General features: G+C 40.7%; 1 protein-coding gene across 1 annotated transcript; it reads right to left on the bottom strand.

Moving 5' to 3' along the window:
* Positions 1–13464: 13464 nt before the first annotated feature.
* LOC145901770 (cubilin-like) lies at positions 13465–16702 on the bottom strand. Its single transcript, XM_082989544.1, has 3 exons — positions 16592–16702; positions 15697–15958; positions 13465–15464 (listed from the first exon to the last, which is right to left on the bottom strand). The coding sequence occupies exons 1-3, from the start codon at positions 16700–16702 to the stop codon at positions 13465–13467; spliced, it is 2373 nt and encodes a 790-aa protein (XP_082845670.1).
* Between the last annotated feature and the right edge of the window lie 4032 nt (positions 16703–20734).

Genomic DNA, 20734 nt, shown 5'->3' with positions numbered 1-20734 from the left:
TTGTCACGTCACTCGCAAGCCCTTCTCAAATCGTTCGCGCGTGTCCGCAAATAAAAACCAATCGGGGTGCTAAAATTACCACAGATGTTGCTGCTTGCAAACAGTTGCTTGACACCACAAAAGATTATCACATTTAAAAACAAAAATTCAAGCCTTTAATATATTTAATAACCTCTTTCATTTATTTTCCCAGCAAATAAATCTCCAACACCCGACCTTGTTGCACATGTAATAAATATGCAATCACAAATATTACCAAGCCTTGTTGCTACAAACGCTACAGTTCATTTATCATAAAATTTCTGTTTTTTCCTGTACAAAAACACTTTGTACAAGTCTTACGAAAGAAAAAAACATTATCTGACCTGACAAAGGCAATAATTGTTTCAGTAGAATATGAACGAAGCAGGAGTTTTTAAATGCTCGCGGCTTTAAATAGATTGACTGCAAGTTAGAAAGGCTTCTGGCGATTTCCGTGTAAACAGCTTTGGGATTTGTGTCAACATACACGTGGGCGACAACTTACTTCGAGGGTATAAAGCAAACTGACCAGTAGAATTTGGTAAGTCAGTTATTTTCTTGTGGATGGTGTTTGCGACAAATCTATAGACGACACCCATACGGTTTGAATGTCCAAAATTTCACCAAATTTTTTCATAGTACCGATGTTGTTACCTTAAAACAATAATTTTAGTCATAAACACATTGGGCTTTCAAGAAATATTTTAAATAATTTTAGTCTTAACCCATTATATCAATGGCGCACACCAGTGTTTTCCAATTTTTTCCAAAACATTGGCTGTTTAAATAACTCTTAACGGTCATGTTCAGCAGTTTTTGCTTTAAATTGATAGTACAGCTCATATATAAACCGATAGATCTTTTCATGACTCTGTTTTCGCGAACCCACTTTGGGAATCTCTGTCGTACAACAAACTGTAAAACCCGTCCATCCCAAAATACTGAAAGAAAAAATACACCGGACTAATTTACAATTATATTGGGCATATCACGAAATGCACCTTCCCAGACACAAAATAAACACGCACCAGATAACCCGGTCACAACACTTTGTCAAAGAGGTCATAGCTAATATGAAAACCCAGCTCAGAAACTCCACTCGTAGAAAGAAATGTGATCCAAAACTCGCACCCAGCTGTACATTCAGTGGGACGAATTTCTTCGTAGTATCCGGAGGTGTAGTTACCCGACCATTGTTTGACGAGATTGTCATGAGAATAAATGGAAATAAAATCAGTGTCTGGCTCAGTACACATGAAGTTGAAGGTCAATCCAATGCCGCTGTAGTTCTGAGGAAAGTACCAGATTTGACTCAAACGTGACGGATAATACCCGTTGCCATAGTAATATGACGTTATGTTTCCCGATGGATCAGTCAAATATTCGGTGATGTTGACGTTTGTCGACATTTCGTACTCGACGTGAAAACCACGGTCGCTTACTACATTGTTGGATTCGAATTTCAGAAGCATGTTATACGAGGTTGAAAATACAGGCGTGGCACTTTCAATATGGCCCGAGTACACAACCAGTACAGTGTTGGTATCATATTGTCCGTTGTGTACAGTAAGTGTGTCTCCTGGGGCCAACGCGAAATCCAACAGTGTCAGTTTCACGTGGTAGCCATAGTAACTCATGATGGACCACGAGCAGGTCATGTCGTTGTAATAATTGCTTGGGTAGTAAGGAGACATCAGATATTCGGGATCATAGTAAACGTAAAGACTGTCACCTCCTTCGCAAGCGATAATTGTGAAGTAAAGCTCATAGTCCAAATAAAAGCCAACTCCATCAGCTGAGCTATCGGAAGTAAATGACAACCACATGCCACACCCACTGTTGCAATCGTTTGGATATATGTCCTCAACAAAGCCAGGAGCCAAACGACCACTCCAGTCGTTGACAACGTTGTTGTAAGAATAAAGAGTTAGTTTGTCGCAACATGACTCGGTGAACATCCGCGTGAAACGCAAACGTATGTGGTTGAAATTTTCGGGAAAAATCCAGGTTTGGGTCAGGTCGTTTGGGTAATTGCCGTAGCCATAGTTGTAGGAAGCCAGGTATCCCGCATCGCTGCTTGTATAATAAGTGAAGTTGTAAACAGGGTAATCCGAGATTTCGTATCTGAGTTTGAAACCGCGATCTGCGTTGATTTCGTTGGACATAAATGTTAAGTGCACCTCGTACTGGCTTGAATAAAGTGAATCAAGATCGTTCGCATAGCCAGTGTAGGTTGCTAACACATCGTCGGTTATAGTTGTCCCGTCGTACACAATAACTACATCGGAATTAGCAAGGGCAAGGTCGACCACTGTCAGTTTTATATAATAACCACTGTGGCTGAGAATAGTTAACGAGCAATCCGCGCCGTTTTCGTAATTATTTGGATAGTTTGGTGACGTTATGTAGCTATAGCCCGAATATATGTCGATGATTTCGCTGTCTGTGCAGACGGTGATGTTTGTGGGGTTCGTGTCTCTCGTTGTCGAGATTTCCGTGGTGACCGTGGATTCAGTTGTGGGAGCTTCGGGCAAGACCTCGGCCAGACGAAACCGAAAACCGCTGCTTGCGTAAAATGAGTCGGTCAGAAACACGATGAACATCTTGTCATGTGTGGAATAGATTGGAGAGTACGAGATGGAATCGTAAAGTCGTGATATCAGATTTCCATTGAAGTTATCGTAGACAAGCACTTCGTCACCCAAGCTCAACTTCAGATCTTCCACTGTAAGTTCAGCCGTATACGAGTTGTTTGGGAACTGACTTTGCACCAACCATGAGCAATTCAGATTCTTACTGTAGACGTTAGGGTAGTTTGGTGACGTAATAGTGACGTAATCATCGAAAGGTACAATCAATTCCTGATTTGGGGTGCACGAAGGGAAATTACCCGACGATGACGTTTCATATTTCAGCTGAAATCCTCGATTCGTAGCTTTTTCGTCCGAAATGAACTTTAGTAGCATGTAGTACCCACTGGAATACAGAGGATCTAAACTTCCTACAGTCCCTGCGTAAACTGCAAGTACAGCGTTGTTCTCTGCGTAACCGTCGTAGATGACAAGACTGTCGTTGGCAGCCAATGCCAAGTCCAACACCGAAAGTTTAATGAAATCGTTGTTGATAGTGTGGATAGTCCACGAACACTGCATGTTGTCATAATAACTGACAGGATAGTTAGGCGAGGTGATATGACCTTCACCTGAGAATAAGTAAAGGTAATCACCTCCAGAACAAGCAGCGCTAAGCGGGCTCGGATCAACCGAAACTGAGGCTCTGAAACCTACGTTCGTTCCAGACTCACCCGACTTTAGTTGTAGAGACAAGCTGCTACCGGTAGATACAAAAGCTGTGAGGTTATTTTGATTGTTGAGGTTGCCCGATAAACTCGCCAGGATCGAACCACTGAAAGAGTTGCCGTCGTATATCGTGAGTCGGTCGCAACATTCCTCGATATCGAGATCGACGATACTGAGCCTTACCACGTTATCGTTGGCTACGCGTATTGTCCAGGTGAAGTTGGAGAGGTTGGGATAGCTTGAAGGGTAGTTAGGGGAAAACACCTCACCCACCATGTTTTGCACATTGCTTCCGTACATATCGATGATAAACCGTGTTTCTGTGGCTTCAGTCGGTTTAGAATACGGATCGTCATAATTTAAATCGAACGATTTCTTCATGTTGCCTTTCACGTGAGCAGTATTATGTACGGTTTGTGTGAGTTCTGAGGCGAGTAGGTCTGCACAAAAGTTTAAGTTATTTGTTGTAAAACAAGTGCTGAAATTTTATGCTTGAAACTCTATCTATTCCGAGGTTCCTCTGATTTGTTTAATTGTAAATCGTGAAAAGTAAATAATTGCACAAATGAAAAACTTACAGTTTCAGATATAACGCCTTTCTAATAATAACAGTCGGCTGGGACATTTACACATTTTTGGGCGCAAAAACAGGTTTTAATGCACAAAATTTTTCCAAGTTTTTGTTCGACATAAGAAGGAAAATGATAACTAATCAACCGTGTTTCTACCTAGCGTCCGCTTCAGGAAAATCTCCGATGTTGTCGGACTGTAATTCTTTGCTTGTGCCACCTGGTGTTTAACATCTTTCCTCATGTAGATAACGCGCTGCGTTTGCATTGTAAATGACGTCATCATGGCGTAATCGGACAAGTAAGCGTAGAATCCAACGTCATCAGTTGTATTTCCGAAGTTGGTGATGTCGAAATGAACATTGTTTCCGTACATGGAAACCTGCACAGGTTTAGCGTGTATTTATTTCGATGTGAACATGCCTCAAACGAGATTAGCGAAGTGACAAATTGCATGTTGTTGTGAATGCCGAGAAATAACTTTGTCCCTTGCGATTTTTTTTACTATCATTACACCAACGCTATACATCCCAAAATCGAATAAACTAATTTGTTATTTGTCACCAACCTTGTCAGAAAGTGCCTTGGCTTCGAAAGACAAGAAGATGAAAGCAACAACGACCACGACACAAAAATCCAGCACACGTTTTATTAAACCTACCATTGTACTTCCCTAAAACCAAAACAGAAATACAAAGATTAGACAAAAAAAAAATTTGGGCAGCCAACATTAGACAATTTTTTGGAAACAGCGTTTAGCAAAACTACAGGAAAACACAACAACGCAACTCATAAAAATAAACCTTAAGTTATTGGACCCGATGCATGGTTTATTGACAATCATTGAAAAATATTTGCTCCCTTCCCTCCAAAGAAAACAGGGAAGGTGGGACTGTGGGAATATACAGGTGTGTTGACACGGGTTCTACACCCAGCAAGCAACTGACATGGTCCTTATTATCTGCCCAAGATGAAATTATACGTGAAACCCAGGTGACACCCTTGGTTTTGAGGGAAACAATGGTGTTCGTTGGTCCCTTTTCCTATTCATATGACCTTTAGATAGACTTTTTACAAAGATGACGCTTTTTTTCTTTTTTGACAGTGGAAAATAAAAACAATCTCCCTCTTTGTTTCCTAAAACGCAGGTAAATTGGAAAGAATGCGAACACCACCAAAGAGCTATAAAGAAACGGTATTGCATGCAAAGAGATGAATTGTACATAGTAAACATTGCACCAGTCCCACAAAAAAAAACCAACCACAATACTTACACATTTTACAAACAAACAAGCCTCTGGTTCAAAGTTTTTTTCTAAAAGAGTTCGTAGCCAATATGAAAACCAAGGGCAGGAATTCCACTCGTAAGAAAAGTAACCCAGTATCCACACCCGCTGTCGCATCCAGATGTTGTTCGAAATTCCTCGTGTTCACCTGTATGATTGCCCGACCACTGCTTGATGAGATTGTCATGGGAATAAAGGGTGACCCAGTCTTCGTTTTCATCTGTCAGCATATAGTTGAAGGTCAAACCAATGCCGCTATAGTTCTTGGGAAAGTACCAGGTCTGACTCAAGCGTGACGGATAATACCCGTTGCCATAGTAATATGACGTTATGTTTCCGGATGAATCGGTCAAATATTCGGTGATGTTGACGTTTGTCGACATTTCGTACTCGACGTGAAAACCACGGTCCGTGCATGAATAGTCCGACTGAAATTTCAGAAGCATGTTATATGAGGTTGAAAACACAGGCGTGGCGCTTTCAACATGACCCGAGTACACAACCAGTACAGTGTTGGTATCATATTGTCCGTTGTGTACAGTAAGTGTGTCACCTGGGGCCAACGCGAAATCCAACAGTGTCAGTTTCACGTGGTAGCCATAGTAACTCATGATGGACCACGAGCAGGTCATGTCGTTGTAATAATTGCTTGGGTAGTAAGGAGACATCAGATATTCGGGATCCCAGTAAACGTAAAGTCTATCACCTTCATCACAAGCTGGGTAGGTGGGCAACGTTGTGTCTACCAACGCACTCGTTGTGATCCCCGGCGACCTCGTCATCCAATCTCCGGATGAGTCGGTTGCCGTGTCGACTAATGACGTCACGTTTATCGGGAACGTGGTTGTCATACCAACGGACGCGAGGTTCTCCGTCAAACGCATCGAGAAGCCGCTGCTCGCGAAGTGAGAATCGGTTAAAAAATCGATTCGCATCCGGCTCGATTTGGAGAAGATCGGCGAGTGGTAGGAATTGTATTTGAACTGGGCGAGGAGGGAGTTGGTGTCGCCGTCGACCACAGAAACTTCGTCGCCGGTCGTGAGGCTCAGGTCGTCCACTATGAGCATCACAACGAAGCCACAACGACTGTGAATGATCCAAGAACAGACGAGGTTGTTGCTGTAGTCGTTCGGATAGTTGGGCGACGTAATGTTGACGTAATACATCGGGTCGACTTGCAACTCTAGCTGGGCTGCACAGGATGGAAAGTTGGCCAAAGTCGACGTTTCGTATTTGAGCTGAAAGCCGCGGTTTGTGTCTTGATGGTCGGATTGAAAGCAAATCAACATATAATAACCACTGGTATAAACTGGTATCGAATTGCTCACTGAGCCCGTGTACGTGGCAAGAAGGTTGTCGTTATCTGTGTAGCCGTCGTAAACGGTGAGATTGTCGTAGTTTGCCAAAGCCAAGTCAAGAACTGTGAGTTTGATGTAGTTGTTGTCATAACTGTAAATGGTCCAGGAACATTCCATGTCATTGTTGTAAAGGCCAGGGTAGTTGGGTGATGTAATGTAGTCGTAGCCTGTTTTTAAGTAGAGATGTCCACCGCCGGCGCATGCTTCGTTTATTGACCCCTGGCCAACAGATAGCAGGCCTCGGAAGCCAACGTGGTTTGTTTGTGAATTGCCCGACAGAAAATGTAAGGTCATGCTGCTCTTTGTTGACTCGTATATTGTTGCGTTGTCGTGGATGGCTAGGTCGCCCGGTAAACTCGCCAGGATCGAACCACTGAAAGAGGTGCCGTCGTATATCGTGAGTCGGTCGCAACATTCCTCGATATCGAGATCGACGATACTGAGCCGTACAATTTTATCGTTTGGCACACGAACCAGCCAGGTGACGTCAGCGGAAGTAGGGTAGGAGTTGGGGTAATTTGGGGAAACTACCTCACCCACCAAGTTTTGAACCGTTGAACCGTAAAGATCCAACACAATATTAGCTGTGTTTTGAAATGATGATTCATCAAACTCCAAGATGAAAGTTTTTATTCTGTTTCCTCCGAGACGAACTGTGTTGTCGACAGTTTGAGTGAGAGAAGCAAAAAGGTCTGCAAGCAAGACGTAATTGTTGGTTTGCGTTTGTATGTAATCCTACAAGTGCGTTGAATAATTTTGTTCGAATCTGCGTTGGTCCTACTACTATAAGCCACGAAAATTTCGAGCAAAGATACAAAGACTGCTGTCACTGAGTCATTCTGTGTTTTTGTACACACAAAAACTTGAGCATAGATCAGTGCGGTCCAACTCATTTTTGTCGCGGGCCGGTGTTACTTTGAGAAATCTTGATCACACTTGTATACGGAATTACGGAACGGAATTAATTTAGATACAAACTTGGTGTTTGCTATTACACGAATAACACTTAATAATCTTTATCTATGCAAGTTTGTGGTCGAGCTGCTTCAAGCAGCCGAGTCCAGAGGGATTTTGGTTGTGGCTATGCGAAGACAGTCGTACAAAGTTGTGTTTCCAGGCCAGGTTACAAAAAAAGGCGGGTCAACGAAACAAATTAGGGCTTGCAGTTGCACCACGCTGGTATGGATGAAAGTTTTAAATAAGTATCTACTGATTACCGGGGGGCCTCCTTGGCGCGGAATGGTCGGCAGCGTAATCGTCCTTTGCAACCTCCATGTGACGTAACGCACTTTCGTTGTTAGTCATGCTTGTAGTATGCAGTGTAAATGACGTAAGCACTACGTCGCTGGGAAGGTATGCGTGGAATCCTATGTCATCAGTCGAATTTCCAAAGTTTGTGACGGCCATCCACAGTTGGGGTCCTATAACATTTGCCTGAAATGCACAAAATACTTTGAAATTGAGTGCAAATTCGCGTGCAAACTTTAAATGACTACGCAATATTTAGCCAATAATATGAATTCTGTGGGCTGCATACAGATGGTCACTACTCAGACCTATTAGGTCTTATCAGTGCAGCTTGGTGCGTTTGTAGATGATCTTGCCCACTCTAAATTAACAGGCAAGGTTTTTCCAGTTTGCGGTGACAAGGAACAGTGCCCATCTGCCTGCAGCTCATATAAATTAAACAAAATTTATTTTGCATCGGATATGCACAAAGTCAAACAAACACGCTGGAAACATTTACAAACGAACCTTTTTGCTTCTCGCCTCGGCTTGGTCCGATATTTGCAGGAGAAAGATTAAGATTAAGCAATACATCAATCTTAGTGTATGAAGTTGCATTTTTGTCCCAAATCGTCCTGAACCTTATCCGAAACTAATGATGAACAATGTTTTGTACTTGCTTTCTCCTATCAGGTTTTCCTAATTTATACAAAAAGATTGTTAAACAATTACAACAATTAGTGCAGAAGCGTAAAATGGATCTATTATTAGCAACATTTTACATAAATTTCTTGACAAACGGAAAAATTTTAAAATTGTCTTCATTAAAAATATTGTTCTCTGCTGGCATATTCAAATTGTGCATCAGTCTCTGGTTTCTAAATAATATTGTTCTTGTGTCCTTTTGTGACAGACTGATTGCTTAAAAACAATTTTAATGGCACGAGCTTTCGCGAACTAACCCTCGCTTAATCACGTGCAACAAATTGCGTGATAAAATTTAATTGCAGTTACGGCGCTAAAAGCATAAAAAAAAGCGCACAGAGAGGCGATAAGTCCAGCATACAACATCCATATATGTAACATCAATTTAAGCTAACGCTACGCTAATTCAAAGTTCGCTTTGGTCAACAAGTTTGTGGTTTACTAATACAACATTCCTGCTATCGGACACACTGTGTTTAAACAAGTTTCTGCGAGCCGCAGTGTGACCAATCGGACGTCCCTCTGCATGGGAACGAGCAGCTGGATCGGCAATGTCCATTTCTTGTAACCGTAACGTGTTTATGCGTTTAACTGAATGCAATATTACATCCGACCCAGAACGGGGTATGTGGCTTTTTACGTTGTTGTTTTCAGATTGTTTTCAGTCGAATAGTGGATAAATCAACAAAGCGATTTCTTTTCGAATTTTTTTACAAAATTTGACCCTTAGGCTTCGATTTCTATTCTCATAGAAACAGACCACTTTTAGCATAAAGCTCACCTAATCAAATTTTGTGCAATTTCTATCCGTCAAGCACAGGAACAAGTGCAAATTTATCCAACCTCTCGATTTGTCACAACTTTTAATCCTAAAATCGCCACGTGCGGGTCGCCAGCAGTTCGTTTGCAAAGTTTATATTGGGGACCTGTCTTTGGTGCACAATCATAATTGTCACATAAGCCCTGTTTATAATGCTGTGACATAGTTACAATATTATATGCCAATGTTAAGCTTGTGGCAAGGTGCACTGCGACAAACTGTACTAGTGCACTTTATATTGATGCGCTAACTCGAATTCCATGCTTAGTTTATCCGTGGATTAAGTTTAAAGCACTCCCTACAGGGGCCTCTGTTTGGTCTAATTGTACTAAATACATGTTTGTTAGTGAGTTTACCGTCACAAAAATTACTTTAAATTCTAACAAACACACTGGTCCATAATGAAAAAATGTAGTCATTATTTAGACCAGGGCACATCATTTTATTGAACTGATGATGGCATAATGTTGTCGAATCCTTTGACAGTAAATAAAAAAAATCATTTAGTTTCAGTTTCAAGAAACGCATGACACGGTTTCACACAATAAGACGTCATATTTATTCCCAACCACAATGATGGCTCAGAACAAACAAACAATCGTCCACCACCCGTTAAATTTCAAGAGGTTTTCAGCATGTTGATGGTCGAGTTTGAGTTGAATTTTGCGCTTCAGAATCTCCACATCACATTGAACAGCGTTAAACTCCCCCCGATCAAACCTGAACACAATCAAATATTATTCAGAAATCCAGAATTGCGCCGTCACGAACATCTCAATGATGACATAACAATGGATCCAGATGTTGTTCTAAATTGCTTATGATTTCACATTGTAAACAAAAAATATTTGAAAACCGAAATTAGGATTTAACGTTGAACAGCATTAATCAAACCTAAACACAATCAGATATTAATCAGAAATGTTATACGTTTCGTGACTCCTCGATTATATAACAATGAATGCAATTGTTGTTCGAAATTGCTCAGTATGTTTTAAAGCAGCGTTTCTCAACCTTTCTTCTCATGTGGTCCAGATTCATTGTGGTGAAAACCCTTGTGTCTTATTCTCGTGAGCTCGACTGAGCTTTCCTAACGTTTGGAGTTCAAACATATTTTTACATGGCGCAATGGCCGACTCAGAAATAGTGGTATGTCCTGTGCCACTGGGTCATGCCCCACTAGTTAAGAAACACTGGTTTGGAACTTTAGTTGGGCCTTTATACGTGAGTTGGCCATATTTAAAGTGCTTTAGTAATTGCTCAGGTCTATAACTTTAATTGCTGGTGCACAGTTTTCGACAGACTTTGCACTGGCTTTCGCGAGCTTAATTTTGCTTCATAACGTGCTGCTAAAGAAAAGATTTTTAACAGTCAGTCTGTCCATAACAGTGCATCAGCAATTACTAAAGTCATAGACCTTAGACTGGGATGGCGAAAAAAGTGCAAAACCCGGCAGAGCGCATATCACCTGTAAGTAATAAGGAGGGATTTGCTTTCACAAAGCCCGATGTGGTCGTGACCGGAACAGTTGAGGAAGTTTCGGTGGTCGTGGGTTCTCGAACTATGCTCACTGACGTCATAAAACCAATGTTTTCTCCCCGCTCATCGGACATAAGATGCAGGGTTAAACTGCTTCCGGTCGACTCGAAGAAATTAATATTATCTAATGTCGTCAGATTCCCTGTGAGGTTTGCGATGATTTGCCCACCGACAGAGTTGCCGTCGTATATCGTGAGTCGGTCGCAACATTGCTCAATATCGAGATCGACGATATCGATTCGAATCGTTTTGCCGTCGGGCACTCGTACCAACCAAGTGACGTCAGAAGAGTTAGGGTAGGAGTAGGGGTAATTTGGGGAAAACACCTCACCCACCATATCCAGAGCACCGGAGCCGTTGAGATCAAAAACGATTTGCGCTTTATTTTCGATAATCGTATCGGATTCGAGATCGTACACGACGTCGAACGTAATCTTTTCGTTGCTTTGAATGTTGATCGTGGTTTCAGCTGACTGAGCCAAGGAATTCAAAACTGCAAGTGATTTAATTTTGAAATTGACAGCAGTCAATATTTTCCTGTGGTAGGATTTTAAACACAAATGTAGAGAGTGATAATAGAACATTGTGCAATTTGTTTTGCTCTGCATACAAGTGAATTGGTCATGTTTAACCCAGTAAGACCCCAGAGGTCCCACTTGACTCCATGCAATTAAAACCTTACAAACTTTCTTGCGGTGAGCATGGAAATCAAACGTTTTTATACCTCATATAACGTTGTAAGCCTTAGAAGTCAGTTTTTTCACATGTTTCGTTTTAATGAATTTTTAGGGTTCTTATTGCTCATAAAAATGACCCCGTGTTAAACCACAACATGAGATGAAAGTCAGGGTAAGAAGGCAAAATTCAACCAAGCCTTAACCAGGAATTCTCTTGGAAGTTTGGTCATATTCGTCCGCAGATGGCACTCCCTGGCGGCTGAAAATTTGGTCGCTACTTGTGGCATTTTCCGTTTGTATGGCGAATGACGTCATCTCGGCGTAATCGGGCAGGTACGCGTGAAATCCTACGTCATCAGTTGAGTTTCCAAAGTTAGTGACGACCACTTTAAGGTAGTTTCCGGCTATGACGTTGGCCTTAACAAACGTCATTCGACTGGATTTTAGTTTAGTGTCATAAAAGCTCCAGTATGATGTCACATATGTGGATTGAAGCTTTTTGAGTTTAATTACAATTTTACAAAAGGTTTATAAACATGTAAAAGTCATTTGGAATTTGATTTTTTAATTAAAAAAGTTTGCAATGGATGATGTCACAATACTAATTTTAACACCAAATTATTATTTTTTTGTCTGCCTATACATGCACGCATAGCTGTTGAGTCCTTCCCGCCGCTTCGTTTATTGCCAAACTGCAAAATTAAGACAAATTCCAACCTTTTCGTATTCAACTTCGGAAAGCAGAGACACAAGATGAGAATGCTGATCTGCACATGAAAATCTTGAGACCAGCAGCAAAAGAACAAGAACACTTTCGAATTTGATCATATTGCTTCCACGTTAATTATAGACACAAAAACCCCTTTCTGCACAGTAAAAATATTTTTACAAATTGGTTAAATTTTGGCGCATCAACTGCATCCTGGTTCTCGATCAAACTTTCGAACTTGTCCATGTTGTCCTCACGAAAAATGCAGCTACAAAAACTAAAGACGTTCCTTGCTATCAAAGTATCGTTTTTAAAACATCTTGTCACTGTTTTTGGCCGTGCATTCGCCTCAAACACGCCGTTGCTTTCAAAGTGGACAAACTTTGGCGCATCAACAACACCTTCGTTCTCCACAGCTGTGGGAAAAAGGCACCTGTCGTCGCGTCGTTACCTTTAAGTGTTTTGGAAACGGTTGCTTTAACATAATTTCTTTTTCAGTTTACCCAAAGCTTTACCCAAATACAAAATATTGACAGAAATCCAGGATTTCTCTTATATATGTTTACATGATAAATAATTACGGACGCGCCGTGTTAACTTCGTTCAAGTGTTCTTCAGAACAAAATGCCTTGCAAAGTAGTAACCCTTGGAAACAATCGTAACACGTGAAGGCTATATTTAAATTTTACTAGATTTGAAAGTCTGAAATGATTTCCAAACTTCCAAAATTTTTCACTTTTGCACCCTTGGCGTATTTTTTTGTTTATAAAACTACGGGTCAGTGTGTTTATTACATAAGGGCTACAGACCGACAAGAATTAATTTAACAACTGTTGGTATCAAAGCATTTTAACCTATTAACGTCAGCGTCAACTTCAACAAACTTTTTGAAACGCTGCATACCTGGGACGTTGCAAGCCTGTTTACAGTGGCCTCGCACAATTCGTTTTCCTAAACATTTTTGGTAAAGATAACTTTAAAAAAAACATTTCAAGTTCATTAAATTTTGATCAACTCTAAAACCTTTCATCGTACAGCAATTTGCTTTTCGCGCCCTTAATTCACAAAACCGCTGTTGCAAACTTGTCACAGTTACGTCAAAACATTTTTTTGAGTTTTTTTTAATCTGAAAACCAAACAATTCGAAATTATGTTTATTGTGCTGTCAAACACCAACCCCGATACGCCCGCATAAAGCACCACCAAAATTCACCACACAGTTGTTGACACATAATGCTTGTTATCTTTCAGTTATCAGTGAAGGGTGTAGGTAATAGAAAACCCTGTTCTAGTGACAGAACCATCAGTTGTAAAGGACATCCACATGCCACAGTTGTTGTAACAATTAGGATAAACCGACTCGCTATAATCGTCTGAGAAACTGCCGTCCCAACTTTTTACATAGTTGTCGTAAGAATAAATTGTCAACGGATCATAGAAGCTCTCCGTGTTCATAGAGTTAAAAGTCAAGTGAACATGGTCGTAATACGAAGGAAAAATCCAACATTCGTTTAAGTTATCGGGGTAATTTCCGTAACCGTAGTTATTGGAGTTTATGGTTCCATAAGACGAAGTCAAATAATAAGATGTACTACAGTTGACAATTGTTTCGTATTGCAGCCGAAAACCTTGGTTAGTATAGTAGCTGTCGGACTGAAACTTTATCAACATCGCATTATAAGACGACGTTACATTAACATTGCTCCAGTAACCTGTATAAGAAGCTAGTACAGTATCGTACTCGGAAAATCCGTCGTAAACGGTAAGGGTGTCATAACTGGCCAGTGCCAAGTCCTGCACAGTAAGTTTAATATAATATGCATATGATATTGATTGGATACTATACGAACACTGCATGTTGTTCTGGTAATAGCTCGGGTAGAAAGGTGACGTAATGTTACCGAGTCCTGACATTATGGAGTAACCTCCGTCACAGTAAACAGAAGATACTGTTGTCTCCATATCTCCGGAGCCACCGGGAGAATCGGTGGTTACGGAATTTTGTGCTCCTGTCACCCAGAATTGGAAACCTCGACTGACGTAGTTGCTATCAGTTGAAAAGACGATCTGCATATGCTCTGAATAGGAGTAGATTGGTGAATAATAGTAGGAGTATGTAAAGCGAGCAAGGAGAATTCCACTGTTGCCGTCATACACGGAAACTTCGTCGCCAGAGTTGAGAGAAAGATCTTGAACTGTGAGTTCGACACTGCCGGAATAATGGTTGTGGATCATCCACGTACAGTTGAGATTGTTGTAGTAATAATTTGGGTATTCGGGAGAAGAAATGTTGACCGAAGTCCACGGATCAACATACAGGTTTTCTCCATTAGCACACGCAGGAATGACGGCCGTGACCGTGGACGTTTCGTATTTAAGTTGAAAACCACGGTTTGTGTTATAGCTATCGGTTTGGAACTCTATAAACATGTAGTAACCGGACGAGTATAGAGGGTCTGGATACGCATACCCAGTGTAGTTTGCGAGTAACGGGTAATATTGGGAAGAACCGTCGTACATACTTAGGGCGTCACCGTAGCCCAAAGCAAGATCGAGGACCGTGAGTTTAATGTAGTAACCATTGTGGCTATGGACAGTCCACGAACATTGCATGTTATTGTAGTAATAGTTCGGGTAGTTAGGTGATATGATGTAACTGTAACCAGAGTAAATATCGAGGTGGTCGCCGTACGAACAAGCCGAGATCGTGGAAACTGTTGTTTCGTCGATTGGGAGCTCTGTGGTTGGAACCTGGTTTGATCCGACCGTTGTAATCGCCCTGAAACCACTCCTAGTTTCGGAACAATCGGAAGTGAGATGTAGAGACAAGCTGCTACCGGTAGATACAAAAGCTGTGAGGTTATTTTGATTGTTGAGGTTGCCTGATAAACTCGCCAGGATCGAACCACTGAAAGAGTTGCCGTCGTATATCGTGAGTCGGTCGCAACATTCCTCGATATCGAGATCGACGATACTGAGCCTTACGAACTTATCGTCGGGCACACGAACCAACCAGCTGACGTCAGCCGAATTTGGGTAGGAGTAGGGGTAATTTGGGGAAAACACCTCACCCACCATGCTTTGAACCGTAGAGCCGTAGAGGTCGAATAGAACTTGGGCTCTGTTTTGAAGTTTCACCCCAGATTCGATCATATCTGGAATGGTTTCCTTGTATTCGACGTCGAAGGTCATCTGCTTTTGGGATTTGATGTGGACTGTGTTTTCCGCCGCTTGTATTTGGTTCCCAAATATATCTGCAAGCAATTTGGGTATAAGTTACGTAAAACTTGACATTTTTAAGTTCTTGTGGTCTTACGGGGGATTTGACTTCATTAACTAATAACACTTATCTCCAAGTTCAACTGCCAACGCACGAATCAACGTCAAGTTCAAGCACTACGTCGTGACAACAGAAGTATTTGCGGAAAGTTTTACTCTGACAATGACGTCACATGGCAATATTTTTATTTTCCATCTTCCACTCACCAGGAATTCTTTTCGGGGCGTGCACGGCGGTCACGTGATCACCGTCTTTCGCTTTGGCGAGGGCTTCTTGCGCCACCTTGCGGGGGACTGTTTTTCCGCTGTAAGCCACGCCGTCAGTTTGCATTGTGAATGATGTCATCTCCGCGTAATCGGGAAGGTAAGTGTGGAAACCAACGTCATCGGATGAGTAGCCCAAGTTCATGATTGTGACCTTGAGGTGGTTGACATTGCCAGCAGGTGGAATCGGCCACGTGGTGTTTGCCTGCGCAACAACAAAAAATTTCGTTTTAATTTGCTCAGTCTGATCGGCCAGGACGCTTGATTTATATGGTAAGTAGAACCCCTGATCCGAATTCTTGCCCAAGATAACCTGGGTTCGAATGCCGGCATGGAAAAAACAGTTGGCTGGCACTCTAAGGGTGGTATGCAGAAACTCCGCTTAACTTAAAGTTAAGCGAGGTTTCTGCATATTGGCTGCAAGTTAAATTTATTAATCCCACGTTTTCGAAAGTGCATTGAAGTTAAACAGGCATTAAGCTCCATATTAGTCGTGCTAAAATATACTTTGCGCATCAGGAACAAGAAAAAAAGTAGTTTTTTTAAAAAAAAAACATTCCCTTAATCGAATTGGCGCTAAATGTAAATTTAGTTTGGATTGATAACAAAAGTTTAAAAGAGATGAGATACTGACTGCAAGACAAAAATTACTTAGTGAAGACAGAGCTGGGGTCGCAAACAAATGCTGGGTCTCTTTGTGGTTACTTTTGGCATGCGGAATGCTTTTTTATGAAATTTGCGCAATCCCTAAAAAAGTAGTAAACGGCGGGGTCATTTAAAGGTCAACGACCGGGCCTTGTATGTAAATATAAAGCTATTCAAATACACGTCGACTTACCTTCTCATAAATCGGTTCCGGAAGCAAAGCAACGAGAAATGCGTCGCCGTCGTCCGTGGCAACTGTAACGCTGGCAACCAATGCCAGAACAACCAAAAAGCGTTCAATCATTTTATATTAAAGCCTGCGACTAAAATATTAGAAAATGAGTTCTACAGTGCACGTTGACAGTCAACAAAGTCTGACATATATAAAACAATGGCATCGTTGGCGCCCTGGATAAAGAGCCGCTTTCACTGACAATATCCCGTATATAATCTTGTATTCACGTAATTGATTGAACTTTTGCTATAAAAAAGCAGTTGCCTTGTTGCAAACCTAATCGGCGTTTTCGGTTCAAACGTATACAATAAAAATAAAAAAATTATCGTTTTCTTCCATAAGGATCCCTCTTACCTGAGTCTACTATGTCAGTATTGCAAGGCTCTTTTAATCTAAACAATATTCCCTTTATATTTCGTCTTACATAGGCGAGCTATGCTTGAACGTCCAAGGCAAAAAAAAATATTTGCGATAAGTTCTATAATACCATATATTACTACGTCGTAATATAGCACCAAGCGCTTTGTAGTCAACGAGATAGACTAATCTTGGCCCTGAAACCCTTTAATATATATCGACTGCAACAGCGTGAGGTGTAGCACGTGTTAACATGGGAATCTTCACAGCGGACGGAAGTTTAACGGAGGTTGAGAACTTTGACAGAAGGAGCTCGTTAAAAAACACCCTGCGTTGTCGATGACTTACAGAGAAAAGCATTCCATTGTGTTAGTTGGATCAACAGAGTCCGCATTAAAACTGTCAATCAAATGTTTAGAAGGGAGATGATTAAAGACATAAAAAAAAGATGAATTTAAGCCTTGGCTATAAAGATTTTTTTTTGTTCGGTTTAACGTGGGCAGCAAACATTGGGTAAATACGTCAACCCATTTAATTGGCGGCCCTTAAAAAATGTACACTATCACTGTTAGTTTGCTTCTGCAATACGAAAAGCAGCAACATTTTGCTTTTAAATAAATGGAAAGTTATAATTGTGTTACGTTTTAAGCAAATATATGTATTTTGACAATGATGTTGACGAGATCCTGAAGCACATTTGACAATGGGAATTATGGTTGCAATGCTTGGTGTTGCCGGGGCTCAGAACTTCATGTGTTGATCACGTTTCAGATCAGTTTATGTTTGTGCAAAACCGCAAGACAAAGAACGGGTTACGACACATTTTACGAATTTTCGGTTTCTGTCTCGCGATCGGCGCCACGTTGTCTGTCGTCGCGACATTTTTTGGGAAAGTTTTCGAAGGCACAGTGCCTCTGTAATTAATAAACACCACATGCATCGCCTCGCACGGCCCTTGGTCGAACCCGGATCGTTTTCCTTGTCACCCAGCTATCGGACCACCTGTAGGCCACAACCCTTCCACGTTGACTCGGCGAAAACCTTTCACCTGCTACAAAGTAGACAGGGGCACGTGCGCCACTTGAAACAGTGATAAAAATGTTGGTTTTGTGGTTTTATTTTTTCGCTGATCGTTAATCATCTTTGGCACTACAAGTACGGTGAGAACAGGTACACGCGGGGTGTAATCACAAAATGCTTCACAGCATATTGCGCACAATCACATATATAGTTTTTTGCTCTGCTGGGTGCGTAGACAATATGGTTCGCTCATAGTGATCCCTTTTAAAAGGCCAGGAATTCTATTTGTACGCTGCAATCCTCATATAAGCCTATGTAACATAGAAATCTGTGCGAATATTAAAGTTACGATTTCGTGTAGTATTTTAACTCAAATATATAACTAAAGAGGTGGTGGCCCTGTTTACACCTAACCATTAAAATTCGTTCAGATTTTTATACTACGTAAGCTTATGTGTGGATCAAATTTGGAAAAAACTTTTTGACCCAGTGTAGTAGTATTTTCCTTTTAAAAGAGACTCCTTATGTTCGACAGTTATATTTGGATATTTTTATGAAAACAAAACAACTGAAAAGCTTTCGCTAGGGGCGTCATTTACGAAAAAGACAATTAAATATTATTTTTTGTGTGACGACCGACAAAATTTGGAATCTCAATACTTCCTCTACTCCTATCCCAACTCGGCTGAAGTTAGCTATGGTTGGTTTGTGTTCTCGAAAATAAGTCCGTTGGGTATTGGCGGAGGTCTTTCTTTGCAATTACCGAAGGTATTTATCCCTTTGGTGGTTCCTCCTGTCCTTTACGTATACGAATCGGTTACATGCTGCAAAACAAACCTACCTTTTTATAAGGAATTTTTCCTTTACGATGGTAAACAAACGTCTTTAGACACCAGTGTAACGCTTCGCAATTACCTGTCGGTTTTCGAAAATGTCGCCACCTACGAAAAGGCATTAGGTTCCTAGTATAATTGCATTTGTATTGAAGTACGTAATTTCTTCTTCGGGAGAAAACAAACGACAAGTCAAGACGTTTAGTTTCACCCGTGTAGACAATAAATAAAATTTACGACCGCGACAATATGCATGAAGCACCTTGTATTTGTTGAGATAAAAAGAAATAATATCAGAAGACAATCGATAAAGAATCAATTCAACACAATATGAATAAAATTTGGAGGGAAAAATAGTTCAAAAATCATTGATATTTCATCGCAACAAAACGTCAACCAATAGAGCGGTAAAAGTGTAAATCTGAGATTGTTTATTCGTCCTTACTTAATTGATTCTCCTTTATTAAAACAAGCGAAAAACTCCCAAAAAGGACGGTTTGCACAAACCACTTTAACCTTGTGGTCGTATCAGTCACACCATATCTGGAAGTCAAATGAAACGAGTACAGAGCTTCCACCAAATGAATCAACACAGCGCTGTGGTAAATTATTTGTATTGCCAGTGGATATTGATACACAAACAGTCTGTAGAGTGCCCCGACTGGTCCCATATATTGGTCAGGAATGGTTTTGGGACTGTAACAACCAAAGTGACACAGAGCCATTCCACCAAGCACAGAAACCATCACCATTACATGTGGTCTTTTGAAAAATGTGCTTGATGGGTGTTGCTTTGCCATGTTGTGGACTGTTTGACAACCAGGCAAACCTAAAAAATAGGCCAGTTGCTTTTATGGTAACATTTAAAAAAGTTAATGCAATTAAAGTTACAACTAAAGAAAAACTCATGTCAAATGCACAGACTTACTTTCACCTGTAAAACTTTTGTCGATACACGGTTACATTGTGGCAAGACTAATTTTAAAAGTGTTGGTAAAGTGAAGTTTACCTTTTCTGTTGCAATATTTTATTCACACGAAAGTCTCTTGTTGAAATCTCAGTAGCAATAAAAAACCTACTTTGCCATTGCCTGGATACAAAAACAAACATACTGAATATTAGAAAACAAACACAACACACAAATAATCTCTAAAGCTTATTGGCAAAAATAAGGCAATTGGTAAAATCAATTCATATTTTCTACGTTGCAACATATGCTGCTCATGAAATTGCATAGAGCAGCAAATTGTTAGATCAAAATTGTGAAAATCTCACTTTTGAAGTGAAAGAAAGTTGTAAACTGATGTAAACCAACACAAACATGATATAAGTTCTGAAGTGCAAAGCATTTCACTGTATATATAGTATTTGAAAAATCACAAATAATGTAAAAGTGATACAAACAAAAACAGCATGATTTCTGAGATGTTCTGGTTTAAATTACACGTTATCACATCTGTACTTCATCAAAATTCACAAACTTGTTACTAGTTGTTCTTTTTCACTGTTTTTATCAGCATCCAAGAACCAAACCCACACACAAGAGTCTGCAAAAACCACTTCAGCTTGGCAACAGGGTCTGTAATTCCATACCGCGAGGTCAGGTAAAGAGCATAGAAAGCCTCAAAGATATGGCAGATAATCAAGAAATACAGGAGCCTGTTAGCAGCCCATGTATAGTCCTGAACTACAAATGTGAAGAATCTCCCAATAGGCCCAAGACTTTTGACAGGCACAGCTTCTGGGTTGAAGCACACAAAGTAGAGAAAAGTAAAGAGGAAAACACCTCTTATGTTGGAGTTGGTTGCATACTTGAAATAGCTTGAAGTCAGTTGCTGGTTTTCAGTCATTTTAAAAGTTTGCTACACAGTGATTATATCTGCATATAACA

This window comes from Ascidia mentula, chromosome 5 (genome assembly GCF_947561715.1).
Source record: "Ascidia mentula chromosome 5, kaAscMent1.1, whole genome shotgun sequence".
In the NCBI taxonomy this organism is placed as follows: domain Eukaryota; kingdom Metazoa; phylum Chordata; class Ascidiacea; order Phlebobranchia; family Ascidiidae; genus Ascidia; species Ascidia mentula.
The sequence above is the reverse complement of the archived record's forward strand: the minus strand, read 5'-3'. Positions and strand labels throughout refer to the sequence as shown.

What these genes read in the sequence shown, in the direction of transcription:
- LOC145901770 (XM_082989544.1), bottom strand. Translation starts at nt 16,702, where the DNA reads ATGATTGAACGCTTTTTGGTTGTTCTGGCATTGGTTGCCAGCGTTACA. An exon ending in CGGAACCGATTTATGAGAAG is followed by an intron (nt 15,959 to 16,591) that starts GTAAGTCGACGT and finishes GTTGTTGCGCAG; the next exon opens with GCAAACACCACGTGGCCGAT. An exon ending in CGCCCCGAAAAGAATTCCTG is followed by an intron (nt 15,465 to 15,696) that starts GTGAGTGGAAGA and finishes AATTGCTTGCAG; the next exon opens with ATATATTTGGGAACCAAATA.